The following is a 24,613-nucleotide window of genomic DNA, read 5'->3' on the forward strand; positions in this document are numbered from 1 at the left end:
TGACACACCATGAGGACTGCCATGTCAGAAGATTTATTAATAAAAAAAGTCACAATAACTTACTCCCTCTGCTGAACAAAGGGCTTGGTATAAAGCACTCTGGCCTCCTAAAGTAAGACAGGTGAGAGGTGTGTGAGTGTCTCTTGTTCTCTGAGATTGTGACCATCTCCTGCCCCAGAGGGGGAGTGCAGGCAGTGCAGGAGCTTCTGGCCACTCAGAGTCAATGCCATGGATCCCAGTGCAGGAGCAGCCAGGTGTCCCTGCCTGTGGCTGGTTTGTGGCCAGCACAGAGACCAGTATGGGGTGCAGATGCAGAGTATATGGAAACCACAGGCATCAGATGCCAGAGGGTGTGGAAGGTGCAGTGGAAAAAGAGAGGTCTGCTTCTTTCTACGGTGCTGAGAGGTCTGTGAAGCAGCAGGACAGCACCTGCCTACAGGCAGGGAGACGTGGTGCTGGGTGGAAGCAGCCCTGCCTGCCACCTCACACAAGGTCTAGCCTGGCAGAGGCAGGAGGTTGGCTGTAGCTACTTGTCACACTCAAGATCCTGGGCCCCCTCAGCACCCTGGTAGTGCATCTCACAGAACTCCTGAATGCGACTGCAGGCTTCCAAGATCATCTCCTCAGGTACAGTGATCACCACACGGAAGAAGTTTGGGTACTCAAAGCACTGAAATGATAAAGAATGAGACTGGCAGATTATTTGGGATACTGTTGGCGTCTCAGAGCCTTGCCCTGGGGCCATATTCTATATCAACAAGTGAAAATGTTCAGCACAGAACATAGAGTGAAGATGGCATGGTTGGACTATCACTCCATTAGATTGTTTCATTCCAAGCATACCTCCCAGCTCCCTCTGTAAAACTTGTTAGTGCAGACATAATGCTGTGCCAGTCACAGGCCAAAGCACTGTATGGACTGTGGAGGAACCATGGAACGGTCCACAAGGAGGTAGGGATTCCTCCCTTCTCTTCAAAGGGTTAGAGAAGGTCAGAACTGGAGAATGTCTGAGGTCCTAGGATTCAATGCAGGATGTAGAGCAGGATGGACATGGGCACAAACATGACTCTCAAGTCTTTAGTCTCTTCCTACAAGTGTGGGGGACTGGAAATGGAGCATGTGAAGGAGCATAGGTGGGAACAGTACCAAGGCCTCTGAGTTACTTCTGCAAGGCGGTATGGGAGTACATACAGTTCAGAGATACAACTCTGCCAACATCTGAAATAAAGAGCAAGTTTGGGACAATCCTGGCAGTCCACACGAGGACTGCTATTGAGTTGGAGCTTCCCAGTTGCCCTCCCTACACTGCACTTGGACCTCACAGGCAGTACATACACACCATTACAGACCATGAACATTACATACTAGATTCCCAGACTGTCCCTAGAGCTCAAGGATGCAAACCCCTATTGCTTCTCTCCTTATGCTTGGGGCTCTCATTGTCAGACTCACTGTAGCTGGCAGGCAAAACACAGACTGCTCCGAGATGAGCCGCTCAGTGAACTCCACATCATTTTCAAATTCAGGAAAATGCTCCATTTCAATTTCAACCTGCAGCAGAATGAAACGTGGCAACCATTACTATATACCATGCTTACCCACATCGCTCAACAATTTCCCAGCTAAGTGCAGCTGTCTGTCCTCAGGAACTTTTGCTCATCATCTGGTCTGAGTTGAACACGAGAGACAAACAGAAACATATCAGTGAAATCCGGAAAATTTTTAAAAAGTGAAGTAAATTTAAAACTAGCTGCCCAAAACTGGAATTTCAGTTTACAACACCTTTATTCAAAAGCTGGTAGCAGGGATACCGGAACCAATTAGAAATGATAAGGGATAAATAAGATAAGGAAAAAAAAGTGTGTGAGAGAATTCTACCCATAATCTACTGGTAATTCCATCATGCAAGAAATCCATAAGGTAAGAAAAAAGGATTGGAGATAAATTAATGAGGTTTTTTTGTTGTTGTTGTTGTTTTTTAAGAAAGCGAGGTCTAGAATCCTATGGAGAAAAGAACTCTTTGTGGTCAAATAGGCGTGGATGATATAACTGGTAAAGTGACAAATAAAATAAGAAATGTTCAGTAACTATTTCTGTGCTGTATTTGGAAAAAAAGAAGACTGTCCCATTATCACATAACCAAAGACTTCTTATGAAAATATTCAATATTCAAATAAAACAGGTGAGAGATAATTTGCATGCAGAAGGTCTGAAAAAGCCAGCAGGAGAAAAATTTTACCAGCTGATTTCATATGGAATAAATGTTTAGATACTATGGAAATACTAGAGGTGTGAACAAGCCTTAGAGCTATCCCTCTGCATAAGCAGCATAGGAATGACTGTCACTCTGGGTAAGACTGGCTACTAGCAAACTGACAAAGATTTATCTATTGAGTATGAGTGAGACTGATGTTGCAGTATATTTCTATTTCTGAGTTGTAGGGTAACCACTGATAACTGGAATGGCATTTCACCCTCCTCACTTACCATGAGGTACATGGCTCCAGCAGGCCGAACAGGGTGGAGGCCTGGGATAGCTGACAAAGCAGCATAACAAAGGTCAGCATTGGACTGAAAAGTAGAAAGGAGAAAGTTCAACAACAGGAGAAATTCTAGGAAGCTGATTAGCAAATGGAAACCAAGTTCTGGACCAGGACTATGAACAAGTTTGCCCACTGCAAATAAAGGGGCAAGGAACACAAACAATATGGGTGATTATGGCCTTGAGTAAGGCAGACATCACTGAGCTGAACTCAGCAAGTCAGGGCTTAATGCTCCACCACCTGGGTCACCAGCTCTAGCTTCAAAGCTGGGCTGCCTGTCATGGCCAGTATTCCTGCCACAACAATAAGCTAGAGAGATACTGATTCCCTCACTCCAAATAATATCTGAGCAAACTACTGACAACCTGATTACCTTGAGGATGCTGAGGGTGTTGTGGTAGAAGTCGGGGGGTGTTCTGTGCAAGATACGTTCCAGTGCTCCTTGGACAATTGTACAGGGTCCTAGGATCCTTTGGCTCAACCTGGTAAGGCCATCCCTGATCTGAAAGAAATATGGTGACATTTGCAGACTATGCTCTGACTGTGTTTCTGTGCTTTTCTAACAGCTCCAAGGCCTACTGTCTGTAAAAGTTCTCTTCAGTAAGCATGGAGTCCTTCAGAACATTTACTTGACTACATGCCAGGTATCTGCAGACTATTTTCACTGTCATTCTCTGTTCCCCAGTTGAAGACTGTAATGCCAGCAGAAATATTCTTTTGAGCTTCCCAGTCTGACTTAAAACAGTTAATATTCTGACTAAATAAAACCAGATCTAATCCAAATACCACTTTACATGTCCGTTAGGTTTGTGCCCACATTCCACACTTCTAAAGTCAACTAGGGAGAATTAACATTAGCTTTTCTGCTCACTCACTGCTGGGTAGAAAGGTCACTGCAGTAGTAGCAGCATTTGCTCTTGTAACATGTATGAATAGCCAAACAAAACACTGGCTACAAGGCTTGGAATTTTGGTCCCACTTTTAAGAGAAAACATATGAGAGCTCATAGACCCCAGAGACTGCTGGATAAACCATGCAGTACCATCAATGAACACGGGAGCTATTTGAGAAGAGAAGAAAGCAGAAGCACACAAAAAAGATGAGAGTTTGGCAAACGAAAGCAAAAGAGCAGTACATGCCTCTATCAGTCTAAGCCCTGCTGATCCACACACTGAAGATAGTGCAGATCTGTTGTCTTGACAGTGACATTTGGCAGTTCTCACCTCGTTACCAAAGATGTCTCTCCTGTCATGGATTAGGATCCAGCCCATCCGCCAGCCTGGGACTAGCCATCGCTTTGCCAGGCCACCACAGGACAAAATTGGCACATTGGTGCTGAGAGTTGCAATGGGTTCATATTTGCAGTCAGCAAACACCTATGACAGGTAACTGTGTTAGGGTTGTCACTGTGTCTCACTGTGAAAACTGGGGGGACTGTGCATGAGACACAAGAAATGAAGCAGGAAATGAAATGTACACCCAGGACAACATATTACAAGCATGGGCTCAGGAACAGTACAGGGAAGAGATGCTATTTGTCACCTCTGAAGAGCTCGCTGCCATGGCCAAAGGGCAAGTGCAGCAGAGAAGACAGGTAGTGTAAGGGTGGAAAGGACTGTGATGGACACTCACCATGTCTCCATAGATCTCATCAGCAAGGATGGGCACACACTGTCTTGATGCCACTGCGGGAGAGAGGGCATTCAGCGTAGTCATCCTGTGTCCTCCAGGGGAACAGACTTGCCTTTTTCTACAGGACCTGGAAACTCTGCTCCAGGGCAGAGGGTTTCTCTTTTCCTCCTACAGGGTGATGATCATTTGGAGGGCCCTTCCTGGCTGAGCCTACTTCTGCTCTCACGTGTAGACCTGCACTGGCAGGCCAGTGCTCAGGAGCCATAGGGCTTCCTATGAACTTTCTGAGGAGCCAGAGTGGAGAAATAAGTGACCCAAGCCACACCGGCCATCTCAGAAATATTGAGACACACATTATATGTGTTCTTGCCCAGAAAAGGCAAACTCTTCATACTGAACAAGCCCAGAGTGCGGTTCAAGGCTGCAATCAGTCATGAGGTAAGAGACAAACCCCTGGACCACTGCACTGCTTCACGTAACACTGTTGTTACATTGCAGAGCAGCAGGCACAGCCTTGCAGAAAAACAGTGATTAAGGCACTGGCAGTTTGGACAAACACCAGTCTGCAGCCAAAGCCCAGATACACACATGCAGTCTTACCTGCCAGGATCTTCTGGAGGTGGCTCTTGCTGAACACCGAGCCACAGGGGTTTGATGGGTTGTTCACAATTACACAAGCTGTTTTCTCATCCACCAGGGACTCCAAATGCTTCAGATCAATTTCCCAGGACTTCTCTGGCTGATGAAAGAAGAAAAGGGGAAGTAGGGTGGAAGAATTGCACTTAATACAGAGAGTGAGGTTTGACAAGGTGCCCAAGGATGCTCAGATCATATTTACGCATTTCCCAGGCAGGGTCAAGATTTTTATTTATTTATTTTTAAGAGGCAGAGGTGTTAGGACTGTCCTCTCCAAGCTTGCTACCACTTACCATAAGATTGTAAAGTTTAACTTCAATTCCCATGGACAGCGCCAGAGTCTTGTAGAGAGAGAAGCCAGGCCGTGGCACCAGGATGTTCTGGCCTGGGTTAGCCAGCACTGCCAAGGCAAGTTCTATGGCCTGGCTGCAGCCACTTGTTAAGATGACATCCTGCAAAGAACACACAGGAATGAGTGGAAAGTGCAACCACTCTGAGGATCCCCAGCCACATGGAATGACTGTGGAGCCTGACTAAAGTTGGGGAACCTCCAACAGTTAGAGAGCTTGACGTCCTTCCAATAAAGGTGGAATAGAATGGTCCAAGGCAGGGAAAGGGAGCAGCAGGTTGGTGTGGAACAAGGCCATGAGCTACCCACAGGTCCCAAGGCTGGAGAGGGAACAACAAGAGGTGGGGCAGAGTCCCCATGCCACATGGTCCAGGCATGGGCAGCAGCAATCTGCCTGTACTGCAGTGGCAGTATCTTGGCTGGACACCGGTACCTGGGCCTCCAATGGTGCCTCTGGGCAGTTGTAATATGCAGCCACTGCTTCTCGACAGGACTGGTAGCCTGTGGAGAGAAGAGCCACAAATGGCAGACAGGTTTTTACAGAACATCTCTCTCTCTCTCTTTTTTTTTTTTTTGCGCTAGGACAAGGTTCCCAGGTGCTTGCCCAGCCAGGGTAAGCCCATTTGTTAATGGCATTGTGTCAGTGTGGCAGAGATTGTTCTGTCTCAGGTCAGGCAGCCTGCAGCCCCAAGACAGGGCCAGGTGTGTCATGAGAGAAGACAGGCCTTGGACAGAGGGGTGGTTTTTGCCCCAGGTGTGCTGGACATGGAACACAATTGAGCTGGGTAGAATGTAGCCAGGGAGATGTTTTTACCCAGTAGGAAACCAAGACTTGTTGCACGACCTTCACTTGTTTAGTGGTGGTACAAGGGCAGCCCTCTCTGCACTGGGTCCTTATTGTCACAGAGAATTCTGTGAGGCAGGTGTGGTCTGTGCTCTGTGTATGCTGTTAGCACTAACTGCAAACAAGGCTCATTCTCTGTAAAGGCAGGGAATGCAAAAGGAGTCCTGGTCAAGGTATACCAGGAGGAATTTGGCTGCAGTCCATGGCCAGGAGATAGTCCTAAGGCTTTCTGTGTTGCTGGAGCCCTGCCTGCTCTAATGGCTCAGGAAGCAAACACAGCTGATTGTGGGAGAATCTGAGCCATGGTTGTATCTCAGGGAAAACACCTTTGTGATGCCTTCTCAACCAGATCATGCAGGGAAGGGCACTCATGGCATCTGAGACATACACATTTGTAAGCTCATGGGACTGCTGAGAAGGGAGCTGCAGAGTGCTACCCGAGGGATGTCTGTGGGCTCCATAAACCTGCTGTGGGGAATGACCTGCCACATGCCTAACCTATATCAGCTTACCTACAGATGGAGCATAACCATTGTAACGTCCTGAGTCCAAAGCCTCCTTCATAGCTCGCGTGACCTCATCATTTGTGGGAAGGTTTCCAAAGACTGTTGGGTCTCCTTTTCAAAGATTGAAAAATAACAAAAATCAGAAAAAGAAAAAGAAAAAGAAAAAAAAATCAGTTCTCGCTAATCTGTGGCAGCCACAGAGCTGTGTGGCAATCTAGCACATTCTGTTGTTCCCCGCTAGCTTTGTGGTTCAGAGCCCTGCAATCTGGCAGCCCCACAGGCCACCTCACTGCTCAGAGGTTTCAGCCACAGCACTGTGCTCACCTAAAGACAAGGAGATCATGGCTTTCTTTGGGTTGGGCTCCACCTTCATGCTGTCTACGATGGCTCTGACAGGATTGAAAGTCTTCTTTGACATTTCAGAAGCCCTGACAGCCCATCTTGGCTTCCGGCCCTTCACCTTTCCCAGTGACATGCTGTTTCCATTGGTCTTGAGATGAATATCCAACAGGGGGACATGATCTCCTTGGCCATTCACTTGGATCAGGTACGAGTCCATCCTGAAAGTTGTTAGTGGTAAATGGATTTCCTGAGCTTGGTTAGTACATGCCAGATGAAGGCTCTGCCTACCTGGGAGGCACTGCCTATCAATCTCCAAAACCAAAACTTCTGAAAGCTGCAGAACTGCCCGCTGTCTATGTGCAAGTCAGTCACTAGCAGCAAGTGAAGTTGTACTTAGGATCAGGAAGGAATGAATCTCCACACACAAATGAGCTCACAATGGAGCAGGAAAGACAGAGGCATTTTCCTGTGCTAGTCATATTGCTTTTTAGTATGAGGGCAATTGCTGTGCCGGAGAGGAGCAGTCCTGCTAAATCATAAATGCATCATCTAGTAGTTAGCAGCATACTGTAGTCATTGCATGGCTGCAGATTCAGTGTTCTGCTGATAGAAGGGCCAGCTATTAACTTGCAGACCCCAAGTTGTAACCAAGTTTGTATGTGTACCACACCCAGAAAGTCCCTCCAGTCTGCAGATCGAAATGTGATACTGTTAAAATTATGCCTTAAATAACAAAAAAGTAGTTCTGATACCATCTTATCAGGATACAGTTAACAGTGTTAGGGTGTAGGTTATGGCAGCACTCCAGTCCAAAACAGACTCCAGACCAAAAGGAAGTGCTTAAAAATCAATGAAGAAATGCTGGTGGGGTCATGAGGGAAATCAAGATGGTGACACAGAATCACAGAATCACAGAATCACAGAATCGAAGGGGTTGGAAGGGACCTCCAGAGATCATCGAGTCCAACCCCCCTGCCAAAGCAGGTTCCCTACAGCAGGTGCTGGGACACCATCCCAGGCAAAGTGCCTGCAATCCTGCCTGAGGCTGGGTAACAAGCAAGGCACAGCAGAGGAACAACTGCCTTCTAGACCTCCGAAAGTCGGCAGGAAAGTGTTGTATGTACTTGAGCATGTATACCCAAATTACCACCTAGTCCAAAACAGCAAAAGCTTAAGAGCTGCTGCTAACCTCAGGAGGAGGTTAGGGACAGCACCAACAGAGATCTCCTTAGCCACCAAGCCTATTCTCAGTGACATCAGAATTGTGTCTTGTAATCCTTTCATCAGCTGCCCATATTCTGTCTCTGCAGGGCTCTTTTTCTCTGCTCCACTAAAAGACAATTCACTGTGACCCATTCCTGATGGTAGTTATGTAGCCCCATCAGCTGTTAGATGCCATCTTCACAGATATTCCTGACATCATAAACAAGGGAGCTAGCTGACCCTCCCAACACTGAAAGGGTTGTCGCATTACCCGGTTCAGGAGGGATTTGCCACATAAACAGATATCTCACTGATTCAGTAAGGTTTGCTCATAGATATGCCCCATGCTGCTGAAGTTACTCTACCAGCAGTGCTTCGTCTTTAAAGCAACTGAGATAGATCTAAGAGGTGGTAGTGATAAAAGAAGACTTAACGTTCCCTACTTATAATGCCTCATGAGTGTCCTTTGTACCAAAAGAAGGGTAACTGAAGAACCACATTGATTCTTCATAACTGCATAAAAACTGAGAAAATAAATGAGCCGCATGTCTCTGTTCAACAGCAGAGATGAGTCCCAGTGTACAATGCACATCTCAGCAGAGCCTTCAAAACACTTTGCAACATGCAGAGGGAAGCTGCATATGCAGGCAAAATAGATGCCTTCAGTGTAGGCAGACAGGGAAACATTCCCCACACATCAGCATCACCAAAGAAGGTACCAGAGGATTGTACTTTACCTTCTAACAGCAGAGAGGGGGAGTCACCAACAAGCTTAGAGGTCCAGTCCCTGCTTTTCATCCAAGACAAATCTTGAGAAGGAATTCCTGCAAATTCTTGCCCATGAAATAAGTCCCCAAACTGGGCGTTGGGACAGAATCCTTTAGCCATTGGCTCACAGAGAGGGCTGCTCTCTCCACCCAAAAACGCCCTCTCCTCTGTAACCACATTCACTGCAAATAACTGGAACATGCCTGCACATTAACTCTTTGTGAGTTAGCCTACAGAGTGCCACAGCTTTGCTTCCTGGAAGCCTTGGACTACCACCCATTTGAATGACTTCGCTCTGCACTGGAAGGCTTGGTGGTAGGGGAAGAGGAAGAATCCCATAGGGCAAAGCCCATATTCCAATCCTAGCATCTTGTAATGCACCAAGAATGGGTTGGTGGACTCTAAAACCAGCAGATAGTAATGGTATGCCCTGCCCCACTTCAAAGGCTCACTTTCTTAATGCTGAGAAAAGACATTATGGCACTGCTACACAGAGGGGATTTTTTTGCCTATAGGATGATGGGAAGGAAAGAAGGCACCAGGAACTGAAGGGTTAAAGGAAGCTCAAGTTACCTTTTGTTGTTGTTGTTGTTGTTGCAATACCCCAGCAAACTCTCATCATTTTGGCAGGTAACAGAGATACTGAAATTCCCTCCCCCCTGATAGAGCTGCAAGAACAAATGATGCCATTACCAGAAGGCCCTTTCTTCTTAAACGATGTAAAATCTATGCTCCCTTTTCCTTTGCCTATTACAAACTGGGGATAAATAAGAAAGTCCATCCACACCCCTCCTGTCTTCCAAGGGCTGCTACAAGTCTTCCTCTACTACCTTGACAGCAAATGGCTGGAGATCAAAGAGCTGCTTAGAGGCAAGAGGCATCCTATTATCTGCTGGTAAACAGACTGCTGACACCTCCATTGCAGAGGTCAGCAGTAACCAACTGTTATTGATTGATTGATTGATTGTGGTCATAGCCACTCTTTTCTTGTGTGGGAGGAAGGAGGACCACCTGTGCTTAGCACATGCCTCCTGCATTACTAGCAATAAGGCTGCATCTCCCCATGTGCTGTGGTGTGACCCTCCCAGCCCTGGTCATGGGTCTGGGGTAAAGCTGCTGGGGAGTTGTGACCTGCTGTTGGCTGCAGTGCTGTACTAGGTGCTGCTGAGGGCACAACAGGGACTGGTGACATAGGTTCTGGAGATGGGCTGTGCCCTGGTGGGTTGCAGCCAGTGGGGCTGGCCAGACACTCCTATCCCAGTTTTACTGGCAGGCCTCCCACAGCAGGTACCCCTAGGGGCTTTGAACAAGGAATAATGCCTTTCAAAAACATCTAACATAGAAATATCTTGTTTTGAAGCTGTTTATATTCTCTTCTGTTGAGAGCTGCACAGCTCTAGTGTTTCTCTTCTTTTTCTGAAGCCTGAAATGGATGACCTTCAGAAGCTCAGGTGTGTCGTCTCCAAGCACGTGCGGGTAATTTTCTCACATCTAGCTGGCCTCATCTCTTGATGTGCTGCAGCCCTACCAGGGTTAAATGTGCTGCTGGGAGGTCTCAAGGACGCTGCTGCATGTTCTGCCTAGCAACAACACTGAACGTGATGCAACCAGAGCTCTACCCATAATTCTGCACACTGCAGTGGGGTGCAGGGGAGGGCATGGTTGGGTGGCCTGCTGCCAAGAGGAGAACGTGGCTCTGGAGGCACAGGTAGACTCAGTTACATAGAGATGAGAACCTGTCCAGACATGGGAAGGACACAGTGCAATGGAGTCAGTGGGTTTATCCTGCTACTGCTATGCCCTTCTCTTCTCCCTGCATGACTCCAGTCCTTATCTGGACAGTCCCATGTCATACAGCCCTCCCCATCACCTTCTGCCCACAAAGCCTCCCAGGAACAAGGCATGAGCACACAGCTCAGCACTTCAAGTTTTTCAAATACAGTGATGCCAATCCACATATAATGTAGCAAAAGAGGTGTCCATATTCTCTGCAGTACATGTTTCTGCAGTAAGGCAGCTGGTGGTACTCTGTACTCCACCAGCCCTCACACACCATCTATTTCTCTTCCTTAGCAGTTCCTCCTTATGGGTTTCTTGTTTTGTCCCTTTTCAGCTCCCTTTTTCTTCTGTAGCATCAGCAATGAAGAAGAAACTGATGATGCTTTGATGGTTCCTTGGCGCTGCCTTGCTCTTGTACAACAACTGCTCCGAAGACAGTTTCTGTGAACAGAGGTCAAACCTACAAAACCAAGCAGTTCCCTCTTCCAAGACGAGCCACAATTATAAAGGAGGACTGACAAATGGCTGCTTGAGTGGAGCATGAATACAACCATTGCTACACTGGCAAATCTATGCCTTCAGTTAGGCTGCAGGCAGGACATGCTCCAATAGAGTTTTGCACATATGCTCTGCACTACCATTCAGGATATGCTGATCCAGGGACAAACACTCAGCTGCTCTGCACAAAAATCTAGTAGGATCAATTACAGGTCAGGTCACCTCAGTAATTACCTCCCTGCATTCTGCTTATCTTTCCAGCAGTTTCTGTCTGCTTCTTTCTGACACTGGCACAGTGTCAGAAACAACAAGGTCAGGAGTGCTCCACTAAATGTCTGTTGCCTAATTGCTGTTTAGACCTTTCTAGCAGTATCAGTCTTTAATAACTAAGCATGTAATTTTTCCCTTTATTTTTTATTTTTAATCAATTTCTTATCAATCTCTCCTATAGATGAACAAACGGCTGTGAAGACTCCTTGGCTCCAGTGAATTTTGTGACTAATTACTGGCTCCCAGGACATTTCTAACTGAGCAAACCAGCAAGTATCCCAGGCTCATGGAGTCAGCAGCACTGGTGACTACAGGCCCAGCAGCCACAGTGAAGGATTAACAGGCCCTCCTAAAGCTGCAGCAAAGAATGCTCCACACTAGTGGCCATGTGAGTGGCTCCTGGGTGCAAGCACCGGGAAGACAAGTACCTTGCCAAGCCTTGTTCTTTGCTTACATCCAGACAAATGTTGCGTAAGTGCATTCCCATGTTTGAGATATGACTTCAGATACTTGTGCTGTTGCATTGTTTATTGAGGCAACTGCCCCATGGATGGCCTTGAAGCCATGCAGGCAAAGACCAGCCAATGAGAATGAGATGGAAAGGAACACGATGGCTCTGTAGGACAAGGGGACAACATGAGCTGGTGGTGAGTGGCGTAGGCAGACTGAGGCACTTTTCTTTCAGAGCACAGAGAGGTCAGCCACTCCCCTGATTGAATATGAGCTCCAGTGATAGAGACCTACAACATGCCCTGCTTAGCTGCTCCAGCAACTCCCCTCCAACTTAAGAAGTGCTGGAAGTCGGGCATGTGTCTTTTTTTCTTCTTTTTTTTTTTTTTTTTGAGGATGCCTAAATCACATCTCTTTTGCTTCAAATTAAGATCACTGCTTCCTGATCATGCCAATGACAGATAGGGAGAACAATGTCTTACCCTTCTCTTGACAGTGTTTTTTTTTTTACAAGTTTGCAGGTTGTTAAAATCCCTCCTTTTTGACCAGCTTGTGAGTTGTTAGCAGGCACTTTACAGGCAAGTGAGAGGACCGGGCTATGTCTTGTTTTGTAGGTTGTATTTCTAGAGCTTTCTTTTGCTGTAGAGAAGTGCAAAAGGGGGAGGAGAGAGCAGAATTTCTTCACATGTCCTACATGTGACATTTATGTTTATACACCCTAGTGATGTTAGCTTTTTTCGCAACAGAATGACACTGTGGACTTGAGTTCAGTTTGTGATTCACAAAAACCTCCCGTTCTTTCCCGCAGCACAGATGCTTTGTCATTGTGCTGCATTCACTGTTTCCATGACTGTTTGCGTGAGATGGTAAATCTGTTTGTGGTGTTCAGCAGGGATTGTGCTGCAGCTCCCAGATGCCTCATGCTGGAGAAGTATGAAGCAGTCTGTGACTCGTTGTTCCTACTTCACCCTGCAAGGTCTCAGGGAGAGCACTGAACCAGGTCAGAGCTCCTGGCCCATGGCAGCCAGGCCTGGCCCTTCCCTCCCCATCACGAGGCAGTAACATCAGGAGCAGCCAGAAACAGAAGAGGAGAAAAAAAAGAAGAAAAAAAAAAGAGAAGCCAAAGCAAAGGTAAACAGAGCTTATTGCTCTCTTCTCTTGAGTGCCACTTCCTGCTTCTTGTTGCTGAGGATAGTAATCCAAAAGGTGTCATTGACCACGTTCAGCTGGTTTACCAACTGTGATAATTGAGTACAAGTGATATAAAACATTTTGGTAACAGTTCTGAATACAGTCAGAGAAACTGAATACAATTGAATCAGATTAGCAATGACCTGAAGTTTGTACCCAGCAGCAAACATTCTAGTAGAACATTGATGTGTCACCAAATCAACAGCACTTCCCAGCTCTGTCTTTTTTTTTAAATAACTAATTTCAGCACATCACAAAATCTGAAGACAGTTTTGGCTCAGGTTGCTGAAGGACCAGCAGCAACACTGCATTAGAAACAACTATTAGTACTCACAGTTATTCAGTTTGGTTGTTCTCATACCTTTCACAGCGATTAACAGCTCTACTAGGCAAAATGGTATTGCCCATGATCCTAAAATTAAATGAAGAGTTGCTGACAACTTTTACCCCCATCCTCTTCCCAGCAGCAAGGTCTTAGTTCTAACATATGAACATGAGAGACTGAAACATGAGAGACTGAAACGAGAGACAAAACATGTGTGAGAGTCTATCGATGAGCATCTGCACAGTCTCTAAAGCCCCCACCCTGGCCTCCACAAGGTTTCTCCATTTCATAGAATCACAGAATCACAGAATGGCCAGGGTTGGAAGGAACCTCAAGGATCATGAATCTCCAACCCTCCTGCCACATGCAGGGCCACCAACCTCCCCATTTCATACTAGACCAGGCTGCCCAGGGCCCCATCCAATCTGCCCTTGAACACCTCCAGAGACAGGGCATCACAGCCTCTCTGGGCAGCTGTTCCAGCTCCTCACCACTCTCATAGTAAAGAACTTCCCCCTGACGTCCAACCTCAATCTTCCCTCCCTCAACTTCAAACCATTTCCCCCTGTCCTGCTGTTATCTACCCTTTCAAAGAGTTGACTCCCCTCCTGTCTGTAGGCTCCCTTTAGGTACTGAAAGGCTGCACTGAGGTCACCTCGCAGCCTTCTTTTCTCCAGGCTGAACAAGCCCAGCTCCCTCAGCCTGTCTTTGTAGGGGAGGCGCTCCAGTCCCCTGATCATCTTTGTGGCCTCCTCTGGACCCTCTCCAACAGCTCTCTGTCTTTCTCGTACTGGGGGCTCCAGACCTGGACACAGTACTGCAGATGGGGCCTCACAAGAGCAGAGTAGAGGGGGACAATCACCTCCCTGTCCCTGCTGGCCACCTCTCTGCTGATGGAGCCCAGGACACCATTTGCTTTCCGAGCTGCAGGAGCACACTGCTGGCTCATATTAAGCTTTTCATCCATCAGGACCCCCAGGTCCTCCTCCGCAGGGCTGCTCTCAAGGGCTGCTCCTTGCAGTCTGTATGGATGCCTGGGGTTGCTCCGGCCCAGGTGCAAAACTGCACTTTGCCATGTTGAACCTCATCAGGTTCACCTGGGTCCACCTTTCAAGACTGTTGAGGACCCCCTGAATGGCATCCCTTCCTTCCACCGTGTCAACCGCACCGCTCAGCTTGGTGTCGTTAGCAAACTTTTCTAACATCACATTGTCCTACAGCTCCTGCCCCCTCTACCTGAACTGTAGAAAAACAAGAATTCATTTTGTTTTGCTTCTGTCTTATCTGCAAACAAGATAGATTTTAAGGCAAGTTTGTAGAGCCCCACTTCATGCAGCAGTGTGAAGTGGGCTGGAGGCTGTTGGCCTGCAGTGCTGAGGCTGCAGCACAGCCCTCTCAGTGTAAGCCTCTCAGTGCTCCAGGCTGCAGATCTGTTGCTGTTTCTCCTGCAAGGACAGAAGTGTAGTTATCTCACTTCGTACAGATGGAGGAAATGCATTTCTGCACCTTTGTGCTGAAACTGGACTTCTCATCATGCATTCAGATACTGAGACCTCCTGGAGTACTGTTTCCTTGAAATTTTCCTAAATACAACAAAAGCACTTCTTTGCAATGCAAACGCTTTTCCAGGCAGCAGTTGGGCGAACCCTGGGAGAAGAGCATTCTCCCTGGCTGTGTTCTGTTCCCCTCTGTGTTTCCCTGTTGCGCCACGTTTATTTTTTTCCCACATACACTCACTTGCCTTCATTCCAGCAACTACCAGCGAACAATGGATCAGTCAGTTTCCTCCCGGCTGCACGGTGACAGCTGCGCTCAGCAGACTCCGGGACAGAGGCAGTCAGTCCCACTGGGCAGCCAGACATTGTTCTGCATGGAAATTGGGCAGCTTGTGAAAATGTCACATTGCACTGCCTGGGGTGGCCTCCAGCAAATAGACACTAATGAGGCCTCTGTGGTTCTGTGTTCATAGATACAAGGTAATGGGACTGAAGAAAATTGCGGGAACACCTCCTGTGGAGTGATGAACCGGAATCCGACAGCAGCACTTAAGGACACATCGCAAGTGCTGACGACAGGCCCCGTAAAAAAGTGCTTTTGTACGACAGGTGGTGAACTTCAGGACCACGCGGAGTTTCGGCGGAACGTGGGTAAAATCCTGGGCCTCGCGCACCGAAGAACAGCGCTCAAGGGAAGGCGGCGCTGCGCGCGGCCCTCGCAGAGGAGCAGGACGACCCCAGGCGGAGGAGCGGAGACGTCCAGCCGCGGCACTGGGCACCGCCCCGCGGTCCTCCACTCCTCCCCCAGCGCTCGGCGCCGCGCGGGGCCATGGCGGACAGGAGTTGCTCTCGAGCCCCGCGGGCGGGCGGGCGGTGAGCGGCCGCAAGGGGATGGGGACGGCCGGGGCTGGGCTCGGCACGGTAGTGCGGGCGGCGGACGTGAGGGACGCAGGAGGGAGAGGAGGGGTTGTGCGGAGAGATTGCGCGGCTCCCGCCGCTGCCGCTCACGCCGTTGTCTGCCGGCAGCGCCGTGCCCGGAGCGGAGCCGCCGCGGGGCCGCGTCGACACGTCGGGGCTGCTGGAGTGCCGCCGCTGCCGCTACCTGCGCACGGGCCGGGGTGAGCGGGGCCGGGGGGAGGCGGGGACGTCTCCTTCTGTCCCAGTGCGGCGGGCGGCCCAACCCGGCCCTGCCTCTGTGCCGGCGCATGGCGGCAGCAGCCCGGCACGCCTCTCCTTGCAGCCTGCTGCCAGCTGGTGGGAGCGCTGCTCGCCGCGCTGATCCTCGTCTGCAGCTCCGTATCCTACGGCTCGGTGGGCGGCTACACGGGCGTCCCCGGCCAGGGCGGCATCTACTACTACATGTACGGCGGGGCGTACAGCGGCTTCAGCGGAGCAGACGGGGAGAAAGCCCAGGAGCTGGACCGGCGTTTCACCCAGCTCAAGATGCCAATAGCCAGGGCGGCGATGTCCGTGGGAGGAGCCCTCCTGGTCTTCTCTTCCGCGCTGATTTTGGTTGGCGTTGTACGGCTACCGTGGCGTTTTCCTGCATGGCTCCTACTGGAAGGCGTCCTGGACACAGTGGTTGCAGGGGGTTTGCTGTTTGCTCTGTACTGTTTCTTCCATCATCTGCTGGGGGTTTATGATTCATCAGTGTGCAAAGACAGAGCACACCTTTACCAAAGCAAAGGCTATCATGGCTTTAGCTGCAGCATGCATGGGGCAGAGATTGCTGCTGGCCTCCTGGGCTGTGCGGCTGTCGTGACATTCCTGCTTGGTGCAGGCCTGGCTGTCAGAGGGTACAGAATAGTTCACAAACTGAAACAGAAGCCAGAACACATGTATAAAGAGTAGAATTACTCCTCTGCTCCAGTAGTAGTCCTGATTTTTGCCAGCCTTGTGGCATGCTTTTACTTTCTTGGGGACAGTGCCTTCTTATTACTATAACAAAGCATTCACCAAAAGCATAGCTCCAAATACAGTGAAACCAAGCTGTTCAAACTTAAATTTGCACTGTTGAATTATTAGCAGACACATACAGATTGTCTTTATCTGGTGGCTGTTCTGCCTCTCCAGCACATATCTGAGAGAGAATGCATTGCTAACTGCTGTTCTTATAAACTCAGTAATGCATAGGCTTTGTCTAAATAGCAAAACTAGTTTTGAATGCTTGCAGCCTAGGAAGATAATTCAGCTTTGGAGAAGCCCTTGTTTCTGAATGTCAATGACTGAAAAGAGAGATCACATACCTGAGCTCTGGGTTTCCAACATCATACCCACATACCCTCCTAGCAGTAGGGTAATTAATGTCAGTAGTCACTCAGAGCACATCAAGTAGCATGGCTAGGACGTGTTGCAGACACATGCTGGTGAACAGCTTCCTACAGCTGAATCTTTTACAAAGGGCCTGTGACTGTCCACTGAGAATGGAACTCTTAAAAGTGAGCATTGAAGCTGATGGTTGCCAATTCCTGCTTTGTAAAGGTCTCTTGGTACTAAAGGGGCAGCTTTAACATGGCATTTATATCGCCATCAGAGACTCCTGAAATAAACTTGTAGGGTGGTCAGCTTAATTTGTGCCTTCTTTTTGCTCCCTTCTGGTGAGGGCACCTCTCTGGATGGAGCACTCTGTTGTGTATACTTGTATACAACCATTTTGCCTAAGAGCCCAGAGTTTGACTCATCAGACGTAAGTTTTAAGAGCTCACAGAGGTGATTTAAGAAGAAGGTGTGTTGTTTGCAAAACATTTTTAGTGTACAAGGTAAGGAAACGAGACTGATTCTGTGTTGTTTATGAACAAATAAAGGTGAATTTTCTCTTCAGAACTTTGTTGGTTTTGTTTGTTTTTGTAGACTCATCAAAGAAGAGAAGACTAGCACCAGATTCAGGTATCATGCTCAGAATGGAAAGCCATTTCAGAGCAGTGCCCACAGAGTGCATTAACCCCGTGAGAATTAATCTCCACTGGTTTAACAGGCCAACTCCATCTCTAGAGGAGAAAAAAAAAATAAAAATCCCCAAAGCAGCATATTAAAAGCATGCTCTGTCATAGATTTACCTCCAGTTTCACCATTGACTAAATCTTCGCAATTTCTGAAGTCATAGAACACTACTGCAACCAGAAATACAAAAGTAAATTCTTCACTGTAACACCTCAGGTGACTGCTGCTTCCTTTTAGCAGCCATATGCACTCAGCATCTGAATGCATGGATTTATGTGGACAGGCCACTGTGGCCCTATTTCTTCTACTGATTCCATACTGCTTGCTTGCTGCACTTACTTCTAAAGAGCTGTGTTATTCACAAGTTCGCAGGGACTCCTCTGGTAGGGTACAGAGAGCTGCCCAATATTTGGTACTGCTAACTCTACTCTCAGTGATCTGCATATACGTTTTGTATGGAAGGCTGACTGAGTAGAAGTAGCACAGAACTCAAGGAGAGGGACCTTACAGCACAACTATGGCTACCTCTATGTGTGATTGGGATATTGCACACACTCCCTCCAGTGCAGTAACAGACTCAGAATATATAGTTAGACAAAAGTAAAAATCTTTATTGCTACGTCATCTGAAAAGTTGATGCAAAAATATTCTTCCTTCCTGAACTACTCTATACAACTGAGTAAAGAATCATCAAAATAATGTTTTCCAGCAATGGTATTTGCCTCTCCAATGCAGTATACACAAAGGCCACATTGCCGAAGGTGCATTCATGGAACAGTCCGTTCCTGTATACTGTAAAAGAGGAATTATTACCACTGCATGCTAGAGTGGGATACATGAAGTGTTTTCCTTTTTAAAACAGAAAGTGTGAAAAAATATTGTAAGAGGAGCGCTGCAATAATTCTTTAACGTGCACTGGGTCATGAGTCAGAACAGCAACTGTTTTAAAATGGAAAAAAAAAAAGGAGAAAAATATACCGAAGTCTTCAGACTGCAATGGAACAGCAGACAATGACTGCCAAAATGCAAGAGGTGAACCTACTGTCCAGGAATGCCCTCTGGCAAGTGACATGAAAGACATCGCCATCCAGGAGGAGTGCAGAAACGTCTGGAAGTCCCAGAGCTTTAACTGTGTCTTCAAATCCCAGGCACTAGAAATATTTCAGGTCTCACAGCAGACCTTCCCACAGAGAGGGAAATACCCACTTCATGGAACTGGATTTTTCCGTCCTGTCTGGTTGAGGACTCTAATCAGATTTCAGCAGTCTGCAGCATCTCCCCCAGGTCTGTTCCAGGCACTGGGCACAACTTTGATGGTATTGCCTTATCCTCAATACTCAAGCCCAAACCAGGCACCAACTGCCTTTACTGGCTCTTTTTGGTAGCTTCTGGTCAGACCAGGGCACACAGGTCAGTGCCTCAGCAAGCCTGTTCTCAATGAGCTTGCTTAGCAATAGGGCCAGAACTGCTCAAGGGATGGAAAGACAAGTTCCACAGCCTAACCTTATTGTGGCCACCTGGAGCACAACAGCTCTGGCAACACTCAATGACCCCACACTGAGAACCTCCAACAGTAAAAAAGAATGGAACATGCTTAGTGGTGTGGCTCTATGGAAATGATGTCATCTGCAAGAGCCACAGAGAATTCAGGGAAGACAGCAGAAGAGGAGAACTGTGAGGTAACACACCTTCTATCCTCTGTTATGAGCCCCCCTGCTAAACTTTCCCATCCACATGTGTTCCCACATATAGCAGTGCCAATCAGAAGCCTGAGATGTATGTCCAGTGTTAATAAGAAAGACAAAGGAAGTTTGCTGTCTTCAGAGAGGCCAAAAAACAAAAGGAGGTGCTACCCAGAATAAGAGCAGCAGTTCACAGTATCAATCTGATTGGAAGCAGTGATGGACTCCACAATTTTACACAACAAGCCATATTCTGCCAAAAATGTTCACACCTGTATAAAATGAGCTCCCTTTCTGCTGCAAAATCAGAAACAGAGCTAGAGAAAAGGCTGAGTAGTGGTTCTATGCATTCCATTTGGAGAAGCAGATCAAAAACTTGCATGCTCTCTTGTGGAGCTTCACTTAATCCTTCCTACTGAACTAGGAGTGACATGTCATGTCACTCATGATGAACTCCCCATGAGACATACCTGTCTCACACAATGCTAACGGTTCAGGCTGGCAAGGACACACTGGATTTTACACATCAGTGCAAGAAGGAGTCCTGATTTGCACTGACATCTACCATTCTCCTAGTGCCAGGTTCACCACAATCTTATTCAGAAAGCAGCTTACATTCCTGTATCAATCCCACACTGAACAGAGCAGGTAGCAGACACTATTGGACTTGACACAGATACTTGGTGACACTGTTGCCAGCAAATGAACTGAAAGTTACTGTCAAATACACTGAGGTGAGCCATTTCTGCATACTTAACATGAGGAGAACCTTAAGAAGAACTGAGTTTTATTCTCTGAAACTTTTCTTTCCTCTGCCTGAGGAATTTAAAATGCTGCTTCTGTGATCCTAAGAGCGAGCATTTCTCTCCAAGTAAAACAGACAATTAAACATGGCCAGAACTCACGACTTTGGAAAAAAGATGGGTTGTTTCATGATTACACCATAACCAGTACAAGGTATATCCCAAAAGGTTGCTCTCAAGTATGGTAAAAATACACCCTTTTTCCCCGAGTGAGAAATTCAAGCAGCTCTGAAGTTTAAGCATAACTCCTGTAGATTTTGTCAAAAGATCTATATTATTGGAATCCCACAGGTTGTCTGCACAGCATCCTTTCAATTCAAAGCTTGAACTTGATCCAAAAATACACAACTCAAGCTCCTCAGAGACCTTGAGAGGAAACTTTCACATTTTCTTCATAAACATAATTAATAAAGAAGAAAAGGCACTAGCCCACATTATAGTCCGAATTATTGCACCAACGCTGTGATGGGGCAGCTGCTGTTCAGCCCTCTGCCAAACAGGGAAGACATCTGCATGCTTTGGAGGCCATAGACTTTTCACAAGATTATTACATAGAGAATCCATTTACCCCTTGCACCAAAAACCTTAGTGGAACCGTGTGGCAGCTGCAGGCTGGGCATTTCATCATTAGTGGGACTGTTTTAAAAACCTCTTCCCCAGTGCTGATAAAGATGTTTTTCAGGTGAAAAGTTGTTTTGTTTTTTTCTCTTTTTTTCCCTTCCTTTTCCATTGAAGACGAAGTAGAAACAGAGATATACTAACAAAGATACACCTCGTTGGTGGCCAAATTTGGCACACATCACAAAATACAGGTTGCTCTGGATTTGGACCATGACTCCTATTTACAGATGCAAGCAAAGACTGTCATGGCTGACAATGCAGTTAATGTTGGTGGAAAAGAGTACTGAAAGCTTCCTCAGCATACAAAGAGCAACCCAACTGCTTGCTAGCCTTAGGGCAATGTACCACTTACACCTCAATTTCCTCTTAGACTGAAACCAGCAGCAACTCATGGTCTCATGTCACATTTTCTGGATACAGGAAGCCTCTACTATGAGGCACACGTGACAAAGGTTGACAAGGTGCTGAGCTGGGTCTGTGATCTGCAGCTAGAAGCAGTAGCTCTATACGTTTCTCAGCCACTAAGTCCAGAGCTGATCCTTCCCATGTTCCATGTAAAATGCAGCAGTAAACACCCACTTATAATCCAGCTGAGTTTTCTCATCCTGCATAGGCTGATCCCATTATAATTCTCACTCTACCCTGCACCAGTGCTCATCAGAACATCTGTACCCTGAATCCTCAAAAGCCCTAACAATACTTACTGGGAAAATCAGCTTCCCCACTCCCTCCCACCTGCTTTGTGGACAGGGTACTGGAGTGCTCTCTCCCCTGGCCCTAATAATAAAGTGCTGTGCTGAAGGGGAAGAGAACAGCTTAAGTGCAATCAATAAAAGTGCTTGCAATTCATGTAGGAAACCATTCTTGGGTCAGCTTCATTCCAACTGGCTGTATTCTTTCAAGAAACAATGAAATCAGGAATTGCCAGGAGGGCCTGTGTCAGAAATATTCAGACTCCAAACACTGCATATTGGCCCCTCAACAGCCTTCCCTTTCCCCCTCCCGCAATACACCAGCCCCTTTCCTGCAGAGCTGGCAGAACCTCAGGCTTTAAGGAGCAAGAGGGAGGCACTGGAATACCTGCCTTCTTTCTAGTGCTTGCATAATTTCCAGACAGTTCTGAACAGAACACAGCTATCTGGGCACTCATAGAACAGACTACAGCAAAAAGTAGACAGCCCAGACCGTAGCACTCCCAGTTTTTTCTCCGCTTGATTAAGGAAGCAACAGATGCCTGTATGCCTTGCAGAGCCCAGGTCCCCTTAGGGGCATGACAGCCCTTGCACGATAGAGCTTCCTGGGACACACAAAGTGGGAGTAGTACTTGTAGGATTACAAAGCTGTGTCAAACTCCTCTGTCAGAGCCACTGCAGGCTCTTCTTTCTGCTCCTCATCTGCTTCATTCTCCTGGTGCTGCTTCATTTGTTCTTTCACTTCCTCCTCCAGATCAGGTGGCACCACAAATTGATCCTCTGGCTCCATCTGAGATGGAGCAGCAAAATAACCTGTCTTCTTCTTGGGTGCCTCTGTAGCTACTTCAATGAGGTTAAGGCTCTCCTCCAAGGGCACTATGGAGCCATTGGAAAGCTTCTTTCCATAGAGACAGCACGTGGAAGGAGATTTCTGCAGTTCACTCTTTTCCTTGACCCCTCCATGTGCAGCTATGCTGTTTATGCTGTTCTGTCTCTGAATGATGAGGACAAGTCCAGAGTCATCCTCTACCCCTGCAGCAGAGGAGCTGTACTCTAAAGCAAGAGGTTCAGACTCCAGACCCTTGCCTTTACAGCAGTGGATGTCCACCTCTACCTCCACTTTACTGCCATTTGACATCACACCTTCCACAGGCTGCTCATCGTCACTATCCAGGCCATTGTCAGACTGGTTACTGGAGAAGGTGGCACTGGAAGGTTGGCGCTGAAAGATGCTTGAGGGGAGCAGAGGATGTAGGCTGCAACGTCGCTCTTGTCGTGGTAGCAAACTGCCATCAAGACCAACAGCATTGTGTTCATCTGAAGCAGTAGAGCCCACCTCACTGCTAACCTCAGAAGCAGACAGTTCACTACTGAACTCTGAAGCGATTCCGCTGCTAGAGGAAGGCGTTGCTGTCTTGGCAGTGGTGGAACTAAATCCCCCAGGGCCTGGTAAAGAGAGACCATGCATCTCACAGGTGCAGTTGTCCTCACTGATGTTCAGATACACCACCACTGCACCTACATTGTCCTGGCAACCGTAGCTTTGGGCTAATGTGCAAAGTTTCTTTGCAGCAGCTAGAGGGTCATGTAGATGGCGCACAGCCGAGACAGCCTCCGTGTAAGAAAGGTGTTCCCACAGTGCCTTGTTCCCTAGAAGCAGCAGCTCATCTTGTACAGTCAGTGGAATGGAACTGACATGTGGCTTGGGCAGGATCCAAGGGTGCAAGTATGTGCAGCCTAGCATCCGAGTACAGCAAGTCACACCATTTACCTTATTGTCCTGCAGACAAGAGAAACAAAGCAGTACAATTAGATCTGGTATTAAATCATTTGGAAAGCACTCTCAACCTGCCCGTGAACTACTTTGGAGTCTTGAGAAATGCCAGTACACAGGTAACATCAGCTACAGTATAGGAGAAAGGGATCCAGGTCCAGGATTCAGTCTAAGTGCTACAGAGTTTAACAGAACACATGGACAGGTTATCCCTGTCAGAATCCCTTCCAGCAGAGAGCCTCTAACCTTTTTAAAGACCCGCAGTGCATAAAGCCAGTACAAATGGCACTGATTTCTCAGTTCTTTACCGACTACGTATTTTCCAGTTCTTTTGAACTTCCCTCTTCCTAGTTTTTAGAAAGTTAACCTTTAAAATGGTTCCTGGAAAATTCTCCAACGTTTTTGCATAAAAAACACTGAACATCTCAGCTTTTTTTTTGTGTAAAACTTCCACCTGTGGCTACCTGATATCCACTTTCATATGGCTCAACAGGCACTAATCCCATAGATGGTCCACCAAGAACAAGAAAGTATGAACAACAGATCACAGATACGTAAAAAACTAATGAAAAGAGAAACAATTTGACCACAGATACGTTAAATGTGACCATGAGCTGGTGTCAACAGAAGAGGAAGGGAAAGTGCCCTATAAGTAACCTTTAGGCTCAGTAAGGACTATCAATATATAATTAACAAGATAGTAATGAGATTGCAGCTACTCCTTCTCAAACCTAGAATCTTCTAGCTCCATCATACACATGTTCAGCAAAGATGAAATAGAGTAACTAATTAGAAACTATAATGATAAATAGTTTTGTAAACAGCTATGCATAAATAACAATGCTTCTACTTTATGCTTGCTTTACAGAAGACTGTCAAACACTTAATTCTGTGCAGAATTAAAACAGAGACGTTCACGTGAATTTTGACTGTGTGCTTACTGTCTATGCACACCAGGCACAAAATCACTCTCTAATGGGAATAACACCTTCAGTGAGTAAAACACGGAAGACATCCAAAGAAAGATATGTGAGTCATGGTTTTCATGACATAGGATAGATCAGATACTTTGAGTTTTGAGAGAAGATGATTTCTCAGGCCCCGTTCTGTTCCTCAGTGGATCTTTTCCACACTCACCTATGTCATGAACAGTATTACGTACCAACCTCCACATCCCCATTTATTTCCAGATATGTTTTCTTTTTTCTCCCCCCTCATCCATGGCATTCTGTACCTGTAATTTTCAGGCTATGATGGGTATTTAAGGAA

General features: G+C 47.1%; 3 protein-coding genes across 4 annotated transcripts in view; 1 reads left to right on the forward strand and 2 right to left on the reverse strand.

Moving 5' to 3' along the window:
- Positions 1-17: 17 nt before the first annotated feature.
- Positions 18-9,039, reverse strand: TAT (tyrosine aminotransferase). 2 transcript variants are annotated; one of them, XM_048958941.1, is made up of 12 exons: positions 8,793-8,902; positions 6,835-7,070; positions 6,517-6,621; positions 5,594-5,661; positions 5,105-5,263; positions 4,776-4,914; positions 4,176-4,228; positions 3,767-3,919; positions 2,917-3,045; positions 2,488-2,571; positions 1,453-1,551; positions 18-670 (listed from the first exon to the last, which is right to left on the reverse strand). In XM_048958941.1, the coding sequence occupies exons 2-12, from the start codon at positions 7,067-7,069 to the stop codon at positions 527-529; spliced, it is 1,368 nt and encodes a 455-aa protein (XP_048814898.1). In that variant the 5' UTR covers position 7,070; positions 8,793-8,902; the 3' UTR covers positions 18-526. The 2 variants fall into 2 exon arrangements, with proteins under 2 accessions (XP_048814898.1, XP_048814899.1); XM_048958942.1 differs by lacking the exon at positions 6,835-7,070 and having other exon boundaries at positions 8,793-9,039.
- A 1,386-nt stretch (positions 9,040-10,425) lies between these two features.
- MARVELD3 (MARVEL domain containing 3) lies at positions 10,426-18,745 on the forward strand. Its single transcript, XM_048958952.1, is given in 6 exon segments — positions 10,426-11,841; positions 12,710-12,951; positions 15,306-15,700; positions 15,702-15,804; positions 15,807-15,950; positions 16,073-18,745. Coding segments are annotated over 4 exon segments (897 nt in total). The 5' UTR covers positions 10,426-11,841; positions 12,710-12,951; positions 15,306-15,661; the 3' UTR covers positions 16,684-18,745.
- A 114-nt stretch (positions 18,746-18,859) lies between these two features.
- Positions 18,860-24,613, reverse strand: part of PHLPP2 (PH domain and leucine rich repeat protein phosphatase 2) — a 30,517-nt gene continuing 24,763 nt past the window's right edge. The window contains exon 20 of the mRNA XM_048958642.1: positions 18,860-23,350. Coding sequence (XP_048814599.1) covers positions 22,211-23,350 — 1,140 coding nt within the window. The 3' untranslated portion in view covers positions 18,860-22,210. The remainder of the gene's footprint in view (positions 23,351-24,613) is intronic.

This window comes from Lagopus muta, chromosome 12 (genome assembly GCF_023343835.1).
Source record: "Lagopus muta isolate bLagMut1 chromosome 12, bLagMut1 primary, whole genome shotgun sequence".
NCBI classification, from domain to species: domain Eukaryota; kingdom Metazoa; phylum Chordata; class Aves; order Galliformes; family Phasianidae; genus Lagopus; species Lagopus muta.

Coding starts and splice junctions, on each gene's coding strand:
- TAT (XM_048958941.1), bottom strand. CDS start 7,069: ATGGACTCGTACCTGATCCAAGTGAATGGCCAAGGAGATCATGTCCCC. Junction 4,915..5,104: donor TTAAACTTTACAATCTTATG/GTAAGTGGTAGC, acceptor TTCTTTCATCAG/CCAGAGAAGTCCTGGGAAAT. Junction 671..1,452: donor TGTTTTGCCTGCCAGCTACA/GTGAGTCTGACA, acceptor TTATCATTTCAG/TGCTTTGAGTACCCAAACTT.